The following is a 21,425-nucleotide window of genomic DNA, read 5'->3' on the forward strand; positions in this document are numbered from 1 at the left end:
CCCAGTTGTCCACCAGAGATTTATTTTACCAAGTGGCTGAGACCTTAACTGTCGATGTACAATGTGACAGCCAAGAGCTTCACATTGTACGTCTCAGCCACATGCATATTCACATGCATGGACATCAAACACATGCATGATCAGTCGATTTTAAATCTGGTGATCACGTCTCTAGCGCACTTGTCAGATACTCAGTTTCAATATACTCTTCCACCACTTGTTCTATGGACAGTGGAATTGCGATGCATGAAAAGAAAAAAAAGAACTGGACTAACCGTACCTCCTTAATTAAAATTTGTACATAAAAGAGTATTTCGAGGAACAGTTCTGTTACCTCTTTTATGTTGTGGAATGATGATTAAAGGCCACACTCTTCTTCACATATTTATAAAGAGATACCGTAAGTTACGGTATCTCTTTATAAATATGTGAAGAAGAGTGTGATCTTTAATCATCATTCCACAACACAAATGAATATTTCCGCTGCTGTAAGCGTCGCTCTTTCCAAGAGATACTACTATTCCTCGTTCTATCCAAGTCAAGCAACATAGTGCAGCTTGTAATGTAATGAGACTCATCAAGTAAGAACTGTACATTTGTAAGGGTTTCAAGTGACAAGTTTATGCAACCATTTTCGACGAACTCTGCAGTAGTTTGTGGTTAATAGGTTGCAAACCACTGACTGCCTTGCTTAGAATCAACATAGATTGAGTACCCTTAACAGAGTCCGCTCGGAAATGCTTTCACCAATGTCCGCAGCAATCCCTTAGTGCTGTGGAAGGACATCATAAGCAAATTACTTATGCAATATTTTCATTTTTCCTGAATAATTTGAACTGTGCGGACGTTGAATGATAGATCAGTTTATATTAGATACTCGCAAGTTGAATGCCAGAATGACTGTTATATCAAATGGTCACCTTCTGAAATACTGTTAAAGGAAAATATTCTTGATAAAGATTTGGTTCTGTTAATTTTATGCTGCATTTTATATGAAATTAAACACCACATTATAGAAATGCTGACAAAAATTAAAATATAATCTTTTTAAATAATGCAAGCCTGCTTATTTGGTATAATTTACACGTATTTCAGACAATTCGTCATGAAAATTTACTTTCATTCGTTCTTCGACTCTCTTAAGTTCTGCCTTTTATGTTAGCCTTGTAGACAATTCTTTTCACATTTTCAACTCATCCTGTTGCATTCATTTGGATTAATTTTGTATTGTGCCTATTTAGTGCATTATAGGAGCATTATTATCTTAAAAATCATCGACAGTCGACTTTGCTATGCGAAAGAGAACATTCTCTTATTGAAACAAATATGGAACTTCCACGTAGAATTCTAAAATAACATAGAGTAGAACACTAATTTTCAAGCATGCCGAGCTATCTCTATGATAGTATCAATAACACAATAGATAAATCCTACACCCTCACATTTCTACTGCTTTATTTAAATTTTTTATTTTAGGGTATATCTGTCCTTGTATCATTCGATTTGGTTACAGCCATTCAGCCGTAGTCAAGCGGTATGTCAAACTGATTTGACCTAGTGATTCAGTGCTAATCTGATGAATACACAAAATATTCATCAATCGTAGGAAATGAACAGGACGTATTGCATTTCCCTGTACTGCTTAAAGGACACATGAATTTTTTAGGGAGAAAAACTAATCTCATGCTTAGTAAGCAGACGGAGTAAAGTATTGAAGATAATTATAGTTCTTGATACAAATCAACACGGCCTAACCAGAATGAATTTGTAGTTAGATGTTTAGTTTATTCAACCAAAAATGTCGGCACTAAAGAGTTCTTAGAGATAACACTTAAGTAATCAGAGCTCTTAATGGTGTCTCTAGTCGAGTTAGATTTTAAAGCTAATTTATGAAAAAGACTTTTACACTATTCACCACGCAGCTATCTGTGAAATATTTACAATATTCAACTCCATATTTTACAACGAACGAAAGAACTCTGATTCGTGCAATGAATAAACATTGAGGCGCATGTAATACACGTACTTGAAATCATGGCATTGAAAAAACTATCCAGTACTTATCTCGACATCGCATTTAGCACTTCACAGGTTTCATCATAATTGATATGTTTTTTAAAAAAAGTAAACATTTTGATTTTGTCTACGTGACATCCTCCATGTTTGTGCTTTTCTTTCGGATTCGATTTCATATTGATTACGTTAGCGTAACGGCATTCGAAACATAGAAGATAATATACCGATTAATAACACATTTTGAAATGTGAGTACATTATTTAAGATCACATTTACGAGGCAAGTATAAACATGACCCTCATGTCCTACTGCTAATAAAACCTTGTATTGTACTTAACTTTTTTATCAACAACATCACATGTACCTTCTGATTACGTTTTGAGGATTCGTATGGAGACATCTTAACTAAAACTAAGTTAAGTGCAGAAACGCAAGAAATTTTGAAACATTTTGAATAAATAATCATTATTTGAATACGCAGTGATTCTTACTTTTGAAATTACTACAGTAGAGATTCGCATTCTTTACGGAATTAATGTGAGAATTTCATCGAACTGTCTTATAAAAATAAACAGACCGCACAATATCTATTTTCAGTTATTTCAGCCCTTTTTTTTTTCATACAGGAAACAGACAAATTAGCCAGGAGAAAACGCAATTTACACACGAAAAATTATTATCTAACTATTTAGCCATAACTAATCCCCTTATTTTAAGTTATTTTTGCGAAGGTCAAGTGCATTTGTCAGATCCTCATTCAACAGACGAATCTGCTTCGATCTAGTACTGTTATAAATTACAATTAAGACTAGCATTGCCTTTCAACGCGCGAAGCTATGTGAGTAGATGGGATTTTGACCTAGAGAAATTCAGTCATCCCACGTTGAGAACATAATGGCGCTTCGTCTTCAATACAGGCGTTCAGTCCATGCTCAATTATTGTATGATCTCCGGACTATCAACCGTATTTCAGCCATCATTGCTCATCATTAAGATTGCTGCAAGATCTATCGGCAAACTTTTTAATGCCAGAATCAGAGCCACCACAATGCAGCCAGTCGAACGGACACCTATATCTGATGTTAATTTCTAACTTAAAGGCTAAATGAAATCCATCTTGCTCTAGCTTATCTCTTTATGGCATGCAAACCTGTGCGCACTACCAACCAAATCTATTTACAAATGGGACCGTTACGCAATATATCTTCGGATGAATTTATCGTCCCTTGAGGGTCACCACATCAACCTAACGAAGACAATCTTTAGAGTCAGATAAAGAAGCTCCTACGATTAGTGTGTAGGTTAGAGGTGCACCAGCTCCTCGCAACTGTAACGATGACATGGTTAGAAAAACCTGATGTTCTCTAATATATTAGCTCAGATGTGCCATGTGGACGACGAACTGCAACATCCCTAATGCCCCATGAAAAATCTGCTCGCGAAATGTCCTCTAAGAGTAGGATTTTCAGATGTACAATTTCATGTTCCTTTAATTTCTCCTTATATTTGTATTGCAGATTTTATATTAAAATAGTTTTGGCTACCTTATTTTTCCCAACAACCTCAGGACTCCAGTCCAACATTCACCTATAAGAGAGTCAAGTTAATTCGCTTCTTGATTGATATCCTTTCACTTAAACATTCAGACTACTAGGCAGAAATCACATTTCGTTAACACTTCTCAACATTCATCTTAATGTTTGTTTGTTTGTTTTTTTAATCACTCCGGTTCCACTGATTCGTACCAGTTCAGAATAAATAGTGATTCAAGTTCGGTGTACAAACACCACGGTCAATTATTATTGTTGTTGATGATGTTTTCCATATGATAAGTATTCGTTCCTAATTTTATATCTTTAATGTTTACCATATGTGCGAGCCGATTTCTCTGAGCAGACACAGATTATTTATTTTACTGCATTATTCTTTCTATTTATTAATAGCTATTCATTATCAGTTATCATCATTATTATTTCCTTTTTACCAACTAATCCGTTTTTAAATTCAAAATATGGAGCACAAATAAAAAAGATATTTTATGGCAGAAATTAATCCTGGAATCAGTTTTAATCTGTATTTCATCCTTTAATGTTTCCACTATGCAATAATGGTTTACTTTAGCACACGTTTAATGCAAGTCATCACACACTATGCTGGAATAAAGTTCATAACTCAAATGGAAGAAAATTACAATCGGGAATTTGTATTTTTAATTGTAATTATTTTTTTTTATTCTCTCATGATTTTTCTAGGGAATGATTTGTTTATTAAAGTTTATTGATCGGATTATTTTTTATGTATCTCCCATCCGAAAAATGCTTCTATAAAACCTGCAGTATATTTGAACCGTAAGTGGGCTTAGAACTGTTTTTCATTATTAATAATTTTATATATTTTTTGTATTTTTATATTTTTCGTAGTTTGTTTGTATGCAACCTGTTTCGCAATAAACAGTCTATAGAAGGGCAACGGATAAGGGATAAAAGAACCATTACTCATTGGCTTGGTATCGAAGCTCGGCCTCCGTGAGACTTAGGAACGAGCAGAGCAAAAGTTTTTACCCATTTTCAGAGATGGCAGTTAGACTAGCAGGCTTCAATGTCAAATATGAGTAGATGCTCTGAAAATGGTGAGATCAACAGTCCATGTCTTTAAATCTGTCCACTCCACCTGTCGATTAGTCAGTGACGTAGGCAAAGAAACCTATTATGGAAGAATCCACGCTGATGCTACTAATTAACAGGTGAGAACGGAGCAGTAACCTCTTTATGATCTTCTCGGTTATCTTGGAGAGAAATGAGATGAGGCAACCGGTCTATTGTTTCGCAACAGATGTTTTCGTTCCGAGTATGCCTGCCTCCAAGTATTAAGATAAGCACCAGCTGAGTATAAAATATTGCAGAGACGTACATGAAAGATATAGTTCTGCAGGGCAAAATTTGGGAGATCACAATGCGACCAGTAGCCTCTTTAGTATGTAGTTTATTTCAGATTCCTCTAATGTCTTTTTACTAAAGACCACAGAGAGCATATGGAGCACTGCTTCTATGGTATTATTGTCTGGGGATGTTCTCATGTCTTCTTTCCGTGCTCTATGTGTATGCGATTATTAATATAACACATTTTATGAAAGGAGAATTGAATGTTAATACGTAGGCTGTTCAATAAGTTATAAGACTATATTTATACAGAAAACAGATTACCTTTAATAGTCATCATTTACATGGTCTTTTTCGAAATAACTACCGTGAGACGCGATGCATTTCTCCCAACGTTGCGTCCATTTCTTAAACACATGTGAAAGTCCGTTTTTTGAGAGTTCTTTCAAAACCGCCTCCGCAGCTTTTACACATGCCTTTGTTGCTTTCGAAATGGTGGCCTCTTAGTGATTTCTTGAGCTGAGGAAACAGTCAAAAATCGCACGGTGCGAGATCAGGACTGTATGGAGGGTGTGGTAGGATATCTATGTTGTTCTTCTGCAAAACGTCCACTACACAACCAGCAATGTGTGGCCTTGCATTATCGTGATGCAATAAGAAGCTATTGTTCGGCAATGGACGCTTCCTTTTGACGTGCTGTATCATTGTCCTTAAAACATCCGCATAGTATGAGCCGTTTACTGTATTCCCGGGTTCCCGGGTTCTACAGCGTGTTGGTAAACAATGCCTTCGTAGTCAAAAAACATTATGATCATAACTTTACCAGCCGATTTTACAGTTTTTGCTTTCTTAATAGTTCTTTTTTGGGGGTAGGCGAAGACGGATGCTTCCATCTATTGCTTTGTTGTTTCATTGTAGGGTCATAGTGATACAACCAAGCTTCATCTGCTGTAATGATGCGTTTTAAGTAGTGGTCGCCATCTTGTTCCAGTCTTTCTTTCCATTCTCTGCACACATCCACTCGATGCTTCATTTGTTCCGGTGTCAAGAGTTTGGGAATCCATCTGGCGCAAACTTGTTTCAGTCCCAAATGTTCAGCTATGATTGAGTGAACACTTCCCACAGAAATATTCAGTACAACATGCAGCTGGCGTACTGTAATTCTGCGATCCTCCTTGTTGATAATCGCTGCTATGTTGATCATTGTCTCTGTGATGGACGTTGAAGGTCTTCCCTCACGTTCAAGATCTTCCACATTTTGCTTTTCCTTCCTTAAAAGTTTTATGCCAGCGAAAAACACTTGCCCTAGACATTGCTTAATCGTGGAAAGCTTCGCGTATCATGTTAAAAGTGTCCGATGACGATTTTTGCAAACGCACACAAAATTTAATCGCATAACGCTGTTCCAAGGACGCTTCCATTTCGACGAAAGGTCGCGGTTCCTAAACGCACCGAAACAAGCTTGCGTTTAGTCACGTGACACTCTGGCACATCAGCCCGTATACGCCATCTATCAACCTCTTTTATTAACACAGACAGCAACATTTCTTTATTCCACAGAAATTAATATTGTGATGAGTGGTTTCTCCATAGTAAAATTAGTCTTATTACTTATTGAACAGCCCTCGTAGATTACAACACACTTCTTGCATTTACGACTGTTAACAGTGAAGCAATGGATTCAGGAAAATAGTTGGCTACTAATGTGCGGATCAGTTCTTAGTCTCGATCTAGTTTCTATCGAGCGTCTGTGGATAAAGTAGAATAATGCGAAGAATCGTCTTCAATGTCCAACGACATTACTTAGAATAAAAAACTATCCAACCATGAAAACGGAGACTGATTTTTAGTGGAGCTTGTCACAAGCACTTCGAAAATTTACAAGTGTAACACAAGCTAAAAAGGGCACCTATCCTCTCCTTCTAAGGCACCATTCGGTCTTTGTTTTCATATCTCTAGCGTATTCTAATATTTTCTGACAATAAGGATCATTTCTTTGTTACAATGGTCATCTATTCAGGCGAATGCAGATGTAACATGTAATGTAAATACATAGAATATATTTAAACATTAGCTTATATAACATATTGTTTCAATTTTATTTACTGTGTTAAAAATGGCACAGAACACCAAATAACCTAAATTTTGATTGAAATGTTATCTCCTACTTTATTCTTCTGTATGCTTCTATTATACATTGTTTAGTGCGTTCAGAAAGTTTTGATATTTCTGTGGCTTATGTAACAACCAAGCTGAAAAGAAAGGAACGAAATTCATTTTTCATTCAAAAACAGAATGCCTAGTTCATTCGAATAATGATCAATATGGAACTCATGAATTTTCGTCTATTAAATATAAAACTTTGAATTATATACAAATTCCACGGAACTAGCATCATTGGAGTACATTAAATCTGTAATAATTTCTGAATTTGTGGGTAACAACAAGGAAATAGATATTTACATTTGGCAAAACTATTTCATACAAACAAACTTTAAGATGTGGATATCACAAAAATGCAACTTTTACATATTCGTTTCAGCTCAATGACCATTGTAGAAACAACGCTTCTAAAAATAATGGAGTCATACTACGAGGACTGGATTGGCTATTTCTGTTTTCATGGTAATCACACTACTGTCCAAAATACGAAAAACCTTACTCTGTATAATGCATTTTGTAGAGTTTCAGAAGAGCTAACGGTGGTTATGTTTCCTTATGTTTCATCAAATTCTCTCAAGTTTTGACAACTTGCAAGAAAAACAAGAGTTAACATCTTAATAGCAATGCAAACTGAATCTGATTTAAATAATGTTAGATATATTTTAGAGTTGTTCAACTCTTGAATGATAAAAGTATCATATTCACATAGAATAAATGGAAAACTAGAGAGAAAAAAACGAAAAGAAAACGATGATATAGAGATAGAATGGAATAATTAAAAAATATATTAATAAATCACCAACAGAATGTTTCGGAACAAAAATTAAATGGAAGAGGAGAAAGGGAGTAAGAAACCGGAATAAAAACATTGAAGCAATAAACAAAGACAAATAAAAATACTAAGGATAAATATAAAATCACTGTAAGCGAAACTTAATTTGCAGCAAGGATAAAAATTTAAAAAAGGTGGAGTAAAGGCTATTATCGTCCCAATACATACACAAGAGTTCTTCACAAATATGTATACACACGTCAGAAAAAGAAACACTTCTATAAAATTGTAGTACTAAATTTATACAGACAGCAAGGGATGAATACAAGTTACCCTTGACTTCTACAATTACACGCGGTGCTCAATGTGGTTGCCATTAGCGTCCAGATACTTATCATTATGGCGAACTACGGCTTGGGCAACGTTGGCCAAAGTGTCCAGTGGGATTGTTGTGTGTGCCGTTTCAATTTCTTTCAAAATGGCTACTAGTGTAGCTGGTTGTCTACGATACATTACATCCCTTAGACTCCCTAATTGCCGTTGAATTTCAAAAACATTCTAAAATTTGAAATTCCACTTTAAAATGGTCTTGCGTTCCTCGAACGACAGTCGTGCCTCGGCCATTTTGTTGGACTGGCCTACTGGTCACATGTTGATACTAGTATTCACGTGAGTAACGATATCTTCTAAGAGAACATCATACTACCCATTGTTACCGAAATTCGAACCAACTTCAATCACTCTGGCGATGAGGCCACTAGAATGGAAGCATTAAGGCAGCCATTGAGACTATGCGGTAGCAGCTTCCTACTCCGCACCATTCAGGTGTGACGTGCGGGTAACAAATCATCCGCAGACGACCTAGGTACTGGTCTGGGTGTCGTGCTTAGAAGAGCAGCCACCATACTGCGATCTATTGAGACTCATCTCTGAGGATCTGTCCCGATTTTTTGAGACTCATCAAATCAACTATTTGGTACCCGCACGTCACACCTGAATGGCGCGGCGTAGGAAGCAGCTGCCGTATAATCTCAACGGCTGCATTGATGTTTCCATTCTAGTGGCCTCGTCGCCAGGGCGATCGCACCGTGACAGTACGAAAGCATATCCCGTAGAGCTGCCTTTTAAAGCACGAAGAAAATACTCCTTTAAGACTCATAGCTGAAGGTACCGACTCCTCCACATATAACTTGTCGAAATATCTCGCTGCCTCCTTTAAAGGCCTCACAGGGAAATCTTCTTCTTTCATCAAAAATTCAGCTGACTTTGTTACCAAGATAAAAAAAAACCTAAAACTCAACAATTCAGAAATCATGGCAAGCTTCGACGTAGTATCGTTTTTTACTAATGTACCCATCCAAAATGTTCTTACTCTTCTTAGAAACACGATTTCAAAAAGCATGTTCGCTTTACTTTCACATTGTATTAATTCTGGCTACTTTAGGTTTGAGGACAAGATTTACAAACAAAATAGCGGACTAGCCATGGGAAATCCATTGTCTCATGTACTAGCAAACATTTTTCTCGAAGATTTAGAATAAAAAGCCATTTCTTCTGCTACGCTGAAACCTAAAATTTTGCTCCGGTATATAGACGATGTTTCCCTGATATGGGAGCACGGAGCAGAGAACTTTCATGTTTTTCTAAATCATTTAAATAACTTTCATCCCGAAATCAAGTTTACCGCCGAACTTGAAGTAAATGGTTCTCTGGCCTTTCTAGACATCAAACTTACCAGGATGTCTGATACTCTAAAACTCTCAATCTTCAGAAAACCAACACATACAATAGATACCTTCATACGTCCTCCACCACTATCTACCATACAAATTAGGCATCATATCCACTCTTGCTCATCGTGCCAGTTCCGTATTATTAGACGAAGAAGAGCTCAAAAATGAACTGAAACATCTTAAAAGGACCTTCGTAAAGAACGATTACTCTTCAAAAATTATTAACAAACTACCATACCACCGTCATCAACATACTAATAAGGTTTGTACTAACCCGACTGCCTAAATCTCCTTACCTTACATCAGTTCCCTATCCCCTTAACTGACAAGAATTTTGAAGAGGTTCAATATCAAAACGTGTTTCTCCACTTTACTAAAACTCTGGTCAATCCTAAGCCACCCCAAAGAAAATCATCACCATCTTCAGTTTCCAGGTGTCTACAGAATTCTATGCGATTGTGGGAAGCCATATTACGGCCAAACTGAAAAGTGTATCTTTCTGCGTCTCGATGAACAGCAGAGGGACAGCTAATATAACAGAACCCTCTCCAGCGCCCTCACAAGCAACGCCTTGTTCTCAGCTAACTCCAATGATGAAGGCCGCCAACATCAAATAGACTGGAATTTAACATCAAACATACATAAATGTTACGATGAACTAGAACGTTGTATCCTTGAATCAAAAGAAATAATCCTCGACTCTTCCCACATGAACAGCAATCTCAGTTACAGTTTGCCAGACTCGCATAGCTCTGCCATTCAGTATTGGCGAACACTAAAAGCATACGCTCACATGTGCATAACATTAGAACTGTAGCTCGGAACTCCAATTCAAATTCGCATGTGCATAACATTAGAACTGTAGCTCGGAACTCCAATTCAAACTTCACTACAGTTTTTATGCTCTGTTGTTGTTGTAGAAGTGTAATGTTTTATGGTCTTTTATTTACGTTTTCTTTTAAGTGTTTATCACACTTGAAGAAAACGTAAGTCACATGTAGAAGATAAATTTTGCGAAGAACAAAATGGATTCCGAAAAGGACGATTTCGTATGGAAAACATTATGAATACAACATGGAAACATACACAGCATTTGTAGACTACCAGAAAGTCTTTGAGAGAGTCTTAATCAACAAACTGTGGATCTTACTCAAGAATCAGAACATTTCAAATAGCCGCTTGATGCAATAAATAATATGTATCAGAACAACCAAATATCTATAAGAATCAATGGAAAAGCTACATTGAAAATCAATAAACAGAAGAGTTCATCACGGATGCCCAATATGATCACTCTTATTTAATATCTATATAAATGAAGTAGTAAAAAAGGAAGAAAATATAAAACCGCCATTTAACTGCATTGCGGAACTACACTTAATACCCTTTTGTTTGCAGACCTCCAGATAATCATAGCAGGAAGTGATGATTAACTCCCAAGATCAACGTATGCCTTAGACTTAAGTGCAAAAAACATTTGGAATGCAAACATCAACAGACAAGACAAAAATCATGGCTTTTAAAGGACCATTACTAGTCAGAAGTAAAATTGGGATTGAAAATAAAATTTTAGAACAAATTGACTGATTCAAATAGCTTTGATGTGCTGATTCATATACAAAAGAAGCTGACAATGAAATCAAAATTTCAAACTTTACAAAGATAACAGGAATGATCAATAATATTTTCAAACCTTACCTGTTTCAAAAGCATAGAAGAAGAGTTTATAAAGTTTTGCCAAGACCTTCTCTACTGTACAGAGGTGAATTATGGACCATAAAAGCTGCGGAAGAAGAAGAAAAATAATAGAAGAAGCTGGATAAATGAAATTCCTGTGAAGGACAACGGGCTATACACTCTTGGGCGCAAATGAAACACAGAAAAACCTAAAGAACTAAAAATAGATTAGTATTGGACAAAGTATATGTATACCGGAAAAGTGGCTTGACAATATCGAAAGAATGGATAATTCAAGACTACACGAAAAAATAATCCGATACCACCCAGTTAGAAGATATTCAATTCAGTGATGACCAAGAAAGAGATAGAATGAGACGAAAACAGGTCCCTGGGCCTAAATCCCTGAGAGGATGATGATGACGATAAGGAGGAGGAGGATGATAAAAGAAAAATAAAATAGATCGAAGTCACATTGTGATCTGCTAAGTTTTTGTTGTCATAATTTTAACACATTGTAAATGCAACTATCCCATTGTGGCCACTGAATGGTGTTAAGGATGGCTGCAATGAAATTTCAATTTTGGAAACATTCGCGTTTAAAATTGTAACTATCCTCAGTCATTGTTTCACCACAATGACGGTAGGGCTACACGTTGCATATATTGGGGAAATGCCCTAAATGGAGTAGGTACTGATTAGAATTAATTTTGGAAAATGTCAGTTCTCTCAGCCTTTGGCTGAATGAAATTATTTCTGTTGGGAAGAAATTACTTGTGAAATCCGGTTCAAGTTTTGCCATTTTTAGCAGGAGAATGGGGAGGAGGCGGGTTCGACGTCAAGACGACTTGTGACCCCAAACACTACTAAGCACGTATAGATGCACGAAAGTGTGGCGAAACAATGACCCGAGGATATTTAAAATTGAAGATACTAATAAATCCGAAATTGAGCGAAGTATTCCGACCTAACAGTTCGTACTATTCGAATTTAACTGTTAATTCTAATAGTATCATATAAAATTAGCATACCGATATACAACAATACAGCGAATAGTAGCATTTTACTCCTAACACAGCAATTAGCATTATTCAAGAAATTGTTGACAATTATACAGATTATACAGATCAGTATAATACTCTAAATGACGTGTTTGACAAACGTGTGAGGCAAATCCTGAAAAATTACGAAATAAACTGCGTCACTATTACGTCTTTCTTTCTTTTAATATTGACGTCTTCTTGTTACGTCAGTATTATTTTTTTCTTTTAAATATTTGCGTATCCTTCTTTACAAAACAAGGATGTATTAATGTGGGATTTAGAGTTAGCAGGAAAAATTGAATTATTTTTAGTCCCTAATTACAATTGACCGGAGATGGATATGATTGAAAACTGCTACATGCGTGTTCTCTCATCTGCTTACCGGAAACTGGTCGATCAGCAGAGTTTTTCTTGTTTTTTCTTTTTTTTTATTTCCGCTGCAATCTGACAGTATGAGAGCAATGATTGGCTTTGAGCTATATAATAAGCAATTTACTGGTGGGTATATAACGTAGATCAAAGTCTTGAATCCTACGTAACATAATTATTGCTCCTGAATATCAAGATGAAACTGTGCAGTATTTGCCTAATAATATTTTCTATTTCAGTGTGTGTTTTAGCAAAATCTAGAAGAGTGCGACGATTCAATGGGATACCAGACAGAGTGAAAGAACGACTGTGTGGTAAGTTACAAGATAAATTTCGTTTTAGACTTTATTAAACTCAGTGTGGCGTCATATGTCATATTAAATTTCATAACGTATTTAATAAAATCCGAATTTGGATGATCCTTTTATAAGCATGGATCTCTCACAATGGCTCATAGGTTCACTCGGTAAAACTAACTTTCAAACATAAGCATATTATTAAAATGAATACGGAATTATTTATTAATCTTTGTTTAAATAATCTCTATTATTTTCAGATATAGTTCATGATTTTGTATTTTTCTTTTTAAGGACATGATCCAGCCTTGGCGCGTTTTACCGCGTGCTTTGATTTGATCCATGGCGTGGTAAGTATGCAATCAATTTCTATCTCTATAATTTTATAGAAAAATATTTCAATAAAAAAATTCAAAATATGAATTAATTTAGATTCATGCGCAATTATGTATGCTCTGTCAATCAATTGTTATTTGTGCTGAATTTAATAAAATTGAAATGCTATAAATATAGAGATTTAGCAATCGAAATTGGTTCGATTGTGGGTTAAATTTATCTAGGTCATCCCAATTATTATTGTTAAATGTGGAACAATTTGAAATTAACTATTTAACCATACGCAAGAATTACGCATCAACGATATAACCACAAGATTTGAAAATGAATATTTATTTATTTATTAAAAAAAAAAAAAAACATTACTTGGAACAGAGCCTGTGTAGCTCAGTCGATGTGACGTTTGCACCCCACGGCACTTGACCACACGAAGGAAGACTTGATTTCGAGTCTAGTCGGCGACTAGAGGAAATTTTTCTAAGCCTTGTTTCGATCGGTTCCCGAGTTAGTCGATCTCTGGCATGGACAAGCGGGTTTTTTTTCCAGGAAACTCGGATTTTTTGTCCCGTAAACTCAAGAAAATCGACCATAGAACCCATATTATTTCAGACATTAAATACGAGTGTTAGGGTTAGGGACCACGAGATGACAGTACTTGTCGACCCGTCACGCTTCACTGTGCCTCTTAATTAGTGATAGCCTTGGGCCAGTTACCTCTGATTGGGCACCAGTGGAGATTGAACTGCCATTGAGTCTCCAAAAGTTAGATTGGGTTAAAAAAACGGCCTCGCCAACACTCTATATATACGGAATAAAAAAGCGTTAGCTGATTTTTTTTTACTTGGAACAGTCCATATTTTATGAAGGTATTTGCAAGAAGATTCTTAGATCCTGCTCTTAATGTGAATTGAAATCAGTGGCGACCTGTGAAAATTTTAAGTGGGAGTGCTGCATATACAAAATAAAAAAAAATATATTTTTTCCTAATCAGTAACAAATTTATTAATAAATAAATTTACATATTAAAAATTGCTTTATTAAAAACATTTCACCCTTACCACGAACAAACACCAATAATAAAAGTTTCGTATCTCACAGAAATAACGTACGCATGCATACAATTTATCTGTAAGCGACACTGCTCAAACGAGCAGTATCGGAATCACTTGCAATCACAAGCGCAAACGAATATCGGTGAGTCTAGCTGTAATTGGCCGAACATGATAATTCTGACACTTGTGTCAGATAATTCTGTGTCGTAATTTGTTTGGTATTCCAAAGCGTTAATCGAACAATTCCAATTATTAACTATTCAATCAATGTCAAAACATAAGCTGTAACCTTTAACATGTTGTATTGCATTTATATAATGTTGTAAGCATTGTTATTATTTATAAACACAAACAAAATTTAATTTTCTCATTTTTTCCTTGGGGGTGGGTGCTGCAGTGTCGCAGTGCTTATGTACGAGCCGCCACTCATTGAAATATATCTGAAGTCAAATTGCTGAGATTAATAGGTGTTGTTTTGACTGTGTGAGTAAAGTAAAGATGATGATCGTATCAAAACTTCAATTTAGAAAAGACAAAAGTCATGAGCAAAACATTTTTCACAAGCCTACATGGAAATCACGCTTTTAGGTGATTGCTATGCCAAAGCCAATGATCCAAACTTCCCGTTGATCACTAATTTACGCTTGGTCAAATTATACCCCGTAGGATTGCTGCAGTTATCGCAAAGAAAGGAGGTCTTATATCTTACTAATATGGTCGACATCATTGCTGTTTGTTCTTCACACTATGATAACCGTTGACTTATTTCCAAATATTGTATATACTTGCATATGGTACATTTTATTTGAATATTTATTTTGTATTTTTAATATTTAATTTAATATTTTATTTTAATTAATTAAATTATGTTTTTATTTTAATTAATTATATTATGTTTTTATTTTAATTAATTATATTATGTTTTTATTTTAATATGATATCATTATATATTTTTTTTCTTCCAGGCCAGGGATATAACATATGAATGTCTCTCAGAACACTTCCCCGATTTGGAAAATAAATATTCAGCGATGGTTCGTGGGATATGTGGTATTGATGAAGACAAAGTTCTTCAGGTATTCGAAAATTCGTACGTCTTATAAAGGACACATAACGTGATAATAGTACTTCATTAACAGTACTTCATGTTCTATTAGATAAATAGGATCGCGTTCAACACCGTGGATACGCACATTGTTACAACTAACCATAGGGATTATCTGTATTTATTTTTTTTTTTCATCGTTAATTTTTGATACTTTCGTATAAAAATGAAACGAAAAATTAAAAGAAAAAATAAGAAAGACTTTTAGTTCACTACAGTTCGTCGATTAGGAGCAGTTGTTATGATGTAGTCGTTTTCATGTTAAAAATCGCCATAACATCAGAAAAATATGGACTTTCTTCAGTGTTTAATTTGTTGTTTCTTAAGAAATATAACGTACTTAGCTGGGTCTTAGGTTTTATTGTCAAGCAGTTTTTTTTCCTCTCCGTATATCATTGGATATTTTTTAAACTTCCTCTGGCTGCTGTATATCGAATGGCCTGTTGGGCTTACGCTCAATCCAGGAAATTTGTATATATGAAATTACTGAAATGATGGACAACATGAGTTTCAAATCTGAAGTCGGCTGATTATCAGTCAATGATAAAAATCAATATCTTATTACAAAAATGAATTTGTTTGAATTTTATAAAGTACAATATTAAGATTTTTGAGGAATATATTCTAAATTTAATTAAATGATAAAATCTCTCTCTCTCTCTCTCTCTCACTCAGATAATTTTTACTACATGATCTGCACACGGAAGGTCACAAGCTCTACAACAGCTCACTCTGGTGTGTGTGTGTGTATGTGTGTGTGTGGTAATTTTAGGTAATTAGTTTTATTTGTTATTATGTTTTATATATTAAATATATTAACCTAAATATTAATTTGCAGGCTGCAGATTGTTCTAGTAGAAGATTTCATAGTCTGGTAAATATGAATTCTTTCTTTTGGTTTTATACACAAATCTGAATTTCAAATTAATAAATAAATAAAATAGAAACGTAAAGGATTCAGTTTTAAATCTTATACTTAAATAAGCTTCTTTTAAGTAACTTTAACTTACGAGCTGGTTATTTCTAATCCGAGTACAAAGGATTAGCGACAAGGGTACGACAGCCAGTAGCAGCCCGGAGGTTATTTAAAAATACTGACCTAAAGATCTACAGACAACTGACTGTAGTTTACATACGGCCATTTCTGTTTCATATCAGTAATAATTTTAAAAAATCCTGTTCCCATTCATTGACAACGAAATTTTTTTAAAGTTTGAACTCATTCTGGCATACTTCAAACTTGAAATCTAACTTACGCAGAACATTGAAAGCTTGTCGCGAAACAAAACTAAGTTGAACGTAATTAATGCACCTCCAGAGGAAGAAAGAAAACTTAGTCGAATACCCTCCAAACAAACACAACATCTGATAAGTATTCAGACTACTTGTAAGTCTAAATAATGAAACTTTTTATCCCAAGTTTGTGAAATTCTTAACAACTTCTACATCATGTTCATTGATTTGATTTTCTTTGGGGCATTTGCTTCTCAATTTAAGAACTTTGGTTTTAGTCATGTTTATTATAATCAGCTGTTTTATACTTAATTAAAAGAAACACACGTATTAACCACAGTGAAAATTATTTATTTGTAAATATTTCATCCTAAGTATCTTAGGACATCATCAGTACAGTAGTTTAAAACAATAATAGGAATAACATACAGTTAGGGCGCATGATTACAATAGAATCTCATTAAACGTGCGTAACGTGTTACAGAAGTAAAAAAATAATAATAATAAAAAAATAAAAAAATAAAAAACCCTAATAATAATTATCTAATTAACACAATTTTGCATGACAATTTCCTATACTTTAGGAATAGTAAGAACTGGAACGTCGAATAGTAAGAACAAACTCTCACCTTTGATGTTGCCTCCTGGCGTTTATGAGATTCCATGCTCATGCAAATTGTCATACTTTGGACAGACAGGTAGGTCTGTTCAGAAACGCTTCTCGGAACATCAAGACCACATTCGTCTTTTTAAACCGCAGAAATCTGGCCTCTCTCAACACGGAATTGAAAATCCAAGCCATAGGATCCATTGGGAAAAGTCTAAACTTTTACACAGATCTTTATATAAACACGAACGTTTATACAAAGAAATTTCTGAAGCCCTACTACACAGACCAAATTTAAACCGCAACGACGTTCTTACTATTCCTAAAGTATGGGAAATTGTCATGCAAAATTGTGTTAAATAATTATTATTAGTTTTTTTTTTCTTTACTTCTGTAACACGTTACGCACGTTTAATCAGATTCTATTGTAATCATGCGCCCTAACATGTTATTCCTATTATTGTTTAAACTACTGTACTAATGATGTCCTAAGATACTTAGGATGAAATATTTAATAATTAACCACATTTAACGTATTAACCACAGTGAAAATTAAATAATTTTCACTGTGGTTAATATGTGTGTTTCTTTTAATTATGATCTCACGACAGGTGTCGTTATTTAAAAAAGCTGTTTTATACAATGCTTCAGATTTTCCTTAGTATATTTTGTTGATATTAAGACTATGTGTCCTCTCCATAATCTAAATCTTCCAACAGTATATAAGATTCCATTAATTCCTTTTCTTACACCTGCAAATTTTCTCTTTAATGCAGTCTGAGATAGGTTAAACAATAAACAAGAAATTACACTAAGCTGTCTTGCACCAGATCGTAACTCTAATCATTCTATTGTTGTTTTCTAAGCAATAACGTAACTTTTACTTCCCTTATGCATTTCTTTGTTTATTATCACATATTTGTCAGGAATTCCATAACTTTTAATAATGAACCATAATGTTTCTCTATCAATACTGTCAAACGCTATCAATTCTTTGGCAAGATTGATAACATTTAGGTATAACAAGCTATTAAGTTCTATGATTTGTTCGGTATTGTCGTTAAGGTAAAAATGTTATGTACATTATTTCCATCTGTCCTGAAATCTAGTTCATGCCATAATATGTTTTCAATTTCACTTTAATCAATATTTTATAAAACATTTTATCAATATTTTACAAAACATTTTTGCATGTGCTGACAGTAGATTAATTCCCTCCCGATTCTTACTTCTAGAGAGAGAGATCTCTCTTTTTTTTGGGGGGGGAATTATAATTTTCATTCATTCTTTACACTGTTAAAGTATCGTTGTAGTCGTCTCTAGCACATTTTAATGATCCGTTGAAGTTTATCAGGAGCAGTTTCTTTGGTCATCTTAAGTATTTCTATTGCGATGTCATTATTGTCACATACCTTTTCAATTTTGATCTTCTCTATTATGTCATCATTTCATATTTAGATCCACTGCTTCTAGCGTAATATTTAAATACGTGCGTCTAGGAGGTTCTTCTATTATTGAACTTCTAATATGTCTGATGTCATTTCTATTGTGTTCTATTTTTAAAATTTCATCGATGGGTTCTTTCTGTCTTCTAATATTTTATCTCTCCAGTTAGCAGCAAACCATTTTTCCATTTACTTGTTTGTTTTCTTCAGAGCACATTTCCCTTGCACCTCACATAGCTTTCCAACGTGTTCTAATTCTGCAGCGTTTTGCTTGCGAGCTTTTTCCAGGCACTTCAGCCCCCAATAATAAGAACAGTGTTCTCAGACAGGGAAATAAAATTCATCTTCCACATAAAGACAATTAAAACATCGATCCCCATGCGGGATTTGAGCCCGCAACAGGTCGATTGCAGATCGCGTACGCTAACCACTCAGCCAACTAAGCCCTCCGTTAAATTTTTTATTTGACGCTATTTAATATTTAAGTAACTCAGTATTTATAATTTACTGTTACTTATTCTTTGTGCTCCCTTCCGCATAACTAAATTTTTAGATTTCTTGTTAGATAATGAAATCCACTGTTTCTAAATTTTTCATGAGACAGTTTAATGGTTTGGCTTTGGATTACGACCGAAGCAGTTATGAAATCCTAGTTCCTAAGGTCGTTTATCAAAAAAGCCTTCACCCAGATTTTTTTGAGTCAAACAGCCTGTGTCTTTCGAACCAACGGTAATTCACGCTCCTCTCCATAGATTTGTCAATATTGGTGAAGTAGTTTTGTAATAAATATAAAATATGATGAAAAAAAGTTCTTCACGAAAATAAAGAAAATTAGTTCTTACACATTTGTTTTGTATTTCTATAAACCTGTCTTAATATTCATGCTTGGGAACTACAAACGCATCTAATGAGGACATTGAGTTGATTGAATTCATTTTTATTTTCTTAAGACTAAAATAATTATTATGCTATTGATCGGTTTCTGTTTGGTTATCATGTCATTGAATTAATATTAATATAACTTATTTTTTAAAGATATATATTATGCTTAATATGAATAATTTGAAATAAATTTCAGACATCTGAACAATTACCTGAAATTGCTGAAAGCCTTCGACCAGCTGGTGTAAGTATTGCATCATCATCATCTTCTTCTATTACTATTACTACGTATATCTTTTTTTTGAGCTGCCGTTATCATTGTAATGACACATTATAACCTTTGCCGTCCTTGCGAATAAATCCCAACATGTAACATGGGAATACTAAACACTAACACAGACCAATCGCTCAGATCACTTGGTTTGGCTCATTAGGGCTCACTAGTGAGAGTTGAAATATCACCATGAACATCGATGTTTTTTGAACGGATGGAGGTGAAAGATAAATTTCGTCGCTGATAATGACAATATCCCCTTTTTTATTGGAGACCTAGATTGCTAAAGTGTATTCAAAATTTTTCTGCAAGCAGGTTTCCCATATTATCGAAGAATCAGCCCAACCATGATGCTAAGAATACTGTTGTATAGGACAATTGCTTTCGTTGGTGAAATTCACATAAAAATAAATAAATAAATAAAAACTTGCTAGGACTCAAAGGGACTGTAAACCTGAAACAGAGTAATATTAAATATTACATGACTTATAGGTGAAAACTATAAGTCAACATGCATGAAATAGCTTGATTTAAACATGTTTGATTTAACTAATTAAATTATATGCGTCTCTAATCCCTTCGTCTCTCTCTCTCTCTCTCTCTCTCTCTCTCTCTCTCTCTCTTACTTATTAATCCTTCTCTTCTGCCTTTTTACGTTGTCGAGGTTTTTTCAACTATAGTTGGACTCGCAATCGTAACCGGAACAAGGATAAGGTGGTTAGTCCCTATATCTCTCGGTGTGTCCCATGCCTGTAGATGCGTGTATTCACGGGCCGGCTTTCCTGTTCTGAGGGACGAAAAACTCGACTTTCCAGGTAGAAAATACCCCTACCTCCGTATGAGACCGGCTAATTCACTTTTCATCGAAAGAGACCAGAAAACCGTTCCTCAGGTAACTGACGGGAATCAAACCCAGGTCTTTCCAACCACAGGTCGCCTATATCGACTGAGCTATGGAGGCTTAACCGGCTCTATTGAGAGTAAATAAATGTACAGAGCACGTTGACTCCATTCCATTCTATATGATCCTTGACTTTCATTGAGGTGAATATTTCAAATTGACGAACATTCAAATGTTATTCATTCATGACCCACAAGCTTGATTTAGCGTCTTAGTCCACTATGTAATAATTAATACAGTCCAACAAAAGAAAATTTTAATAACGGATTCATGTGTAATTAAGAGCATTTATCAGGTTGACCCAGTTGATAAGAAGTGCGTGAAGGGTATCATCAGTTTAAAATAACGCAAAATATGTCTGAATGATACAAAATGGCACAAAAAACCGATGATCATTTTTGTGAGTGATTATATATATAAAGAAGTCAAACATTTGTTAATTAATTTCGATTATTTTCCATTTTAGGAATGCATTCAAAATCTCCTTGCACGTTTAGATCGGGATTATTTTATTTTGAAGAAATAAGCAGATAGAAGAACGCATTGTATCCTAGAAAAAGACGAATCAAGTACTGTCACTAAGAAATAATGTAATAGGATATATTGCAAGGAAGAATAAATATGAATTATTGATTGTGTTAA

The 21,425-nt window shown here is 34.7% G+C and overlaps 1 protein-coding gene across 1 annotated transcript; it reads left to right on the plus strand.

The window, feature by feature from the left end:
• Nucleotides 1-12,703: 12,703 nt before the first annotated feature.
• LOC150099610 (uncharacterized) lies at nucleotides 12,704-21,425 on the plus strand. The gene is made up of 7 exons (XM_090404269.1): nucleotides 12,704-12,781; nucleotides 12,892-12,966; nucleotides 13,243-13,298; nucleotides 15,302-15,412; nucleotides 16,280-16,315; nucleotides 19,805-19,852; nucleotides 21,250-21,425. The coding sequence occupies exons 1-7, from the start codon at nucleotides 12,736-12,738 to the stop codon at nucleotides 21,307-21,309; spliced, it is 432 nt and encodes a 143-aa protein (XP_090260395.1). The 5' UTR covers nucleotides 12,704-12,735; the 3' UTR covers nucleotides 21,310-21,425.

This window comes from Typopeltis vanoorti, chromosome 14, assembly GCF_054136105.1.
Source record: "Typopeltis vanoorti isolate ZY-2024b chromosome 14, IOZ_Tvanoo_1.0, whole genome shotgun sequence".
Lineage (NCBI taxonomy): Eukaryota > Metazoa > Arthropoda > Arachnida > Uropygi > Thelyphonidae > Typopeltis > Typopeltis vanoorti.

What these genes read in the sequence shown, in the direction of transcription:
- LOC150099610 (XM_090404269.1), top strand. Translation starts at nt 12,736, where the DNA reads ATGAGAGCAATGATTGGCTTTGAGCTATATAATAAGCAATTTACTG. An exon ending in ATATAATAAGCAATTTACTG is followed by an intron (nt 12,782 to 12,891) that starts GTGGGTATATAA and finishes TTTCTATTTCAG; the next exon opens with TGTGTGTTTTAGCAAAATCT. An exon ending in ATGAAGACAAAGTTCTTCAG is followed by an intron (nt 15,413 to 16,279) that starts GTATTCGAAAAT and finishes ATTAATTTGCAG; the next exon opens with GCTGCAGATTGTTCTAGTAG.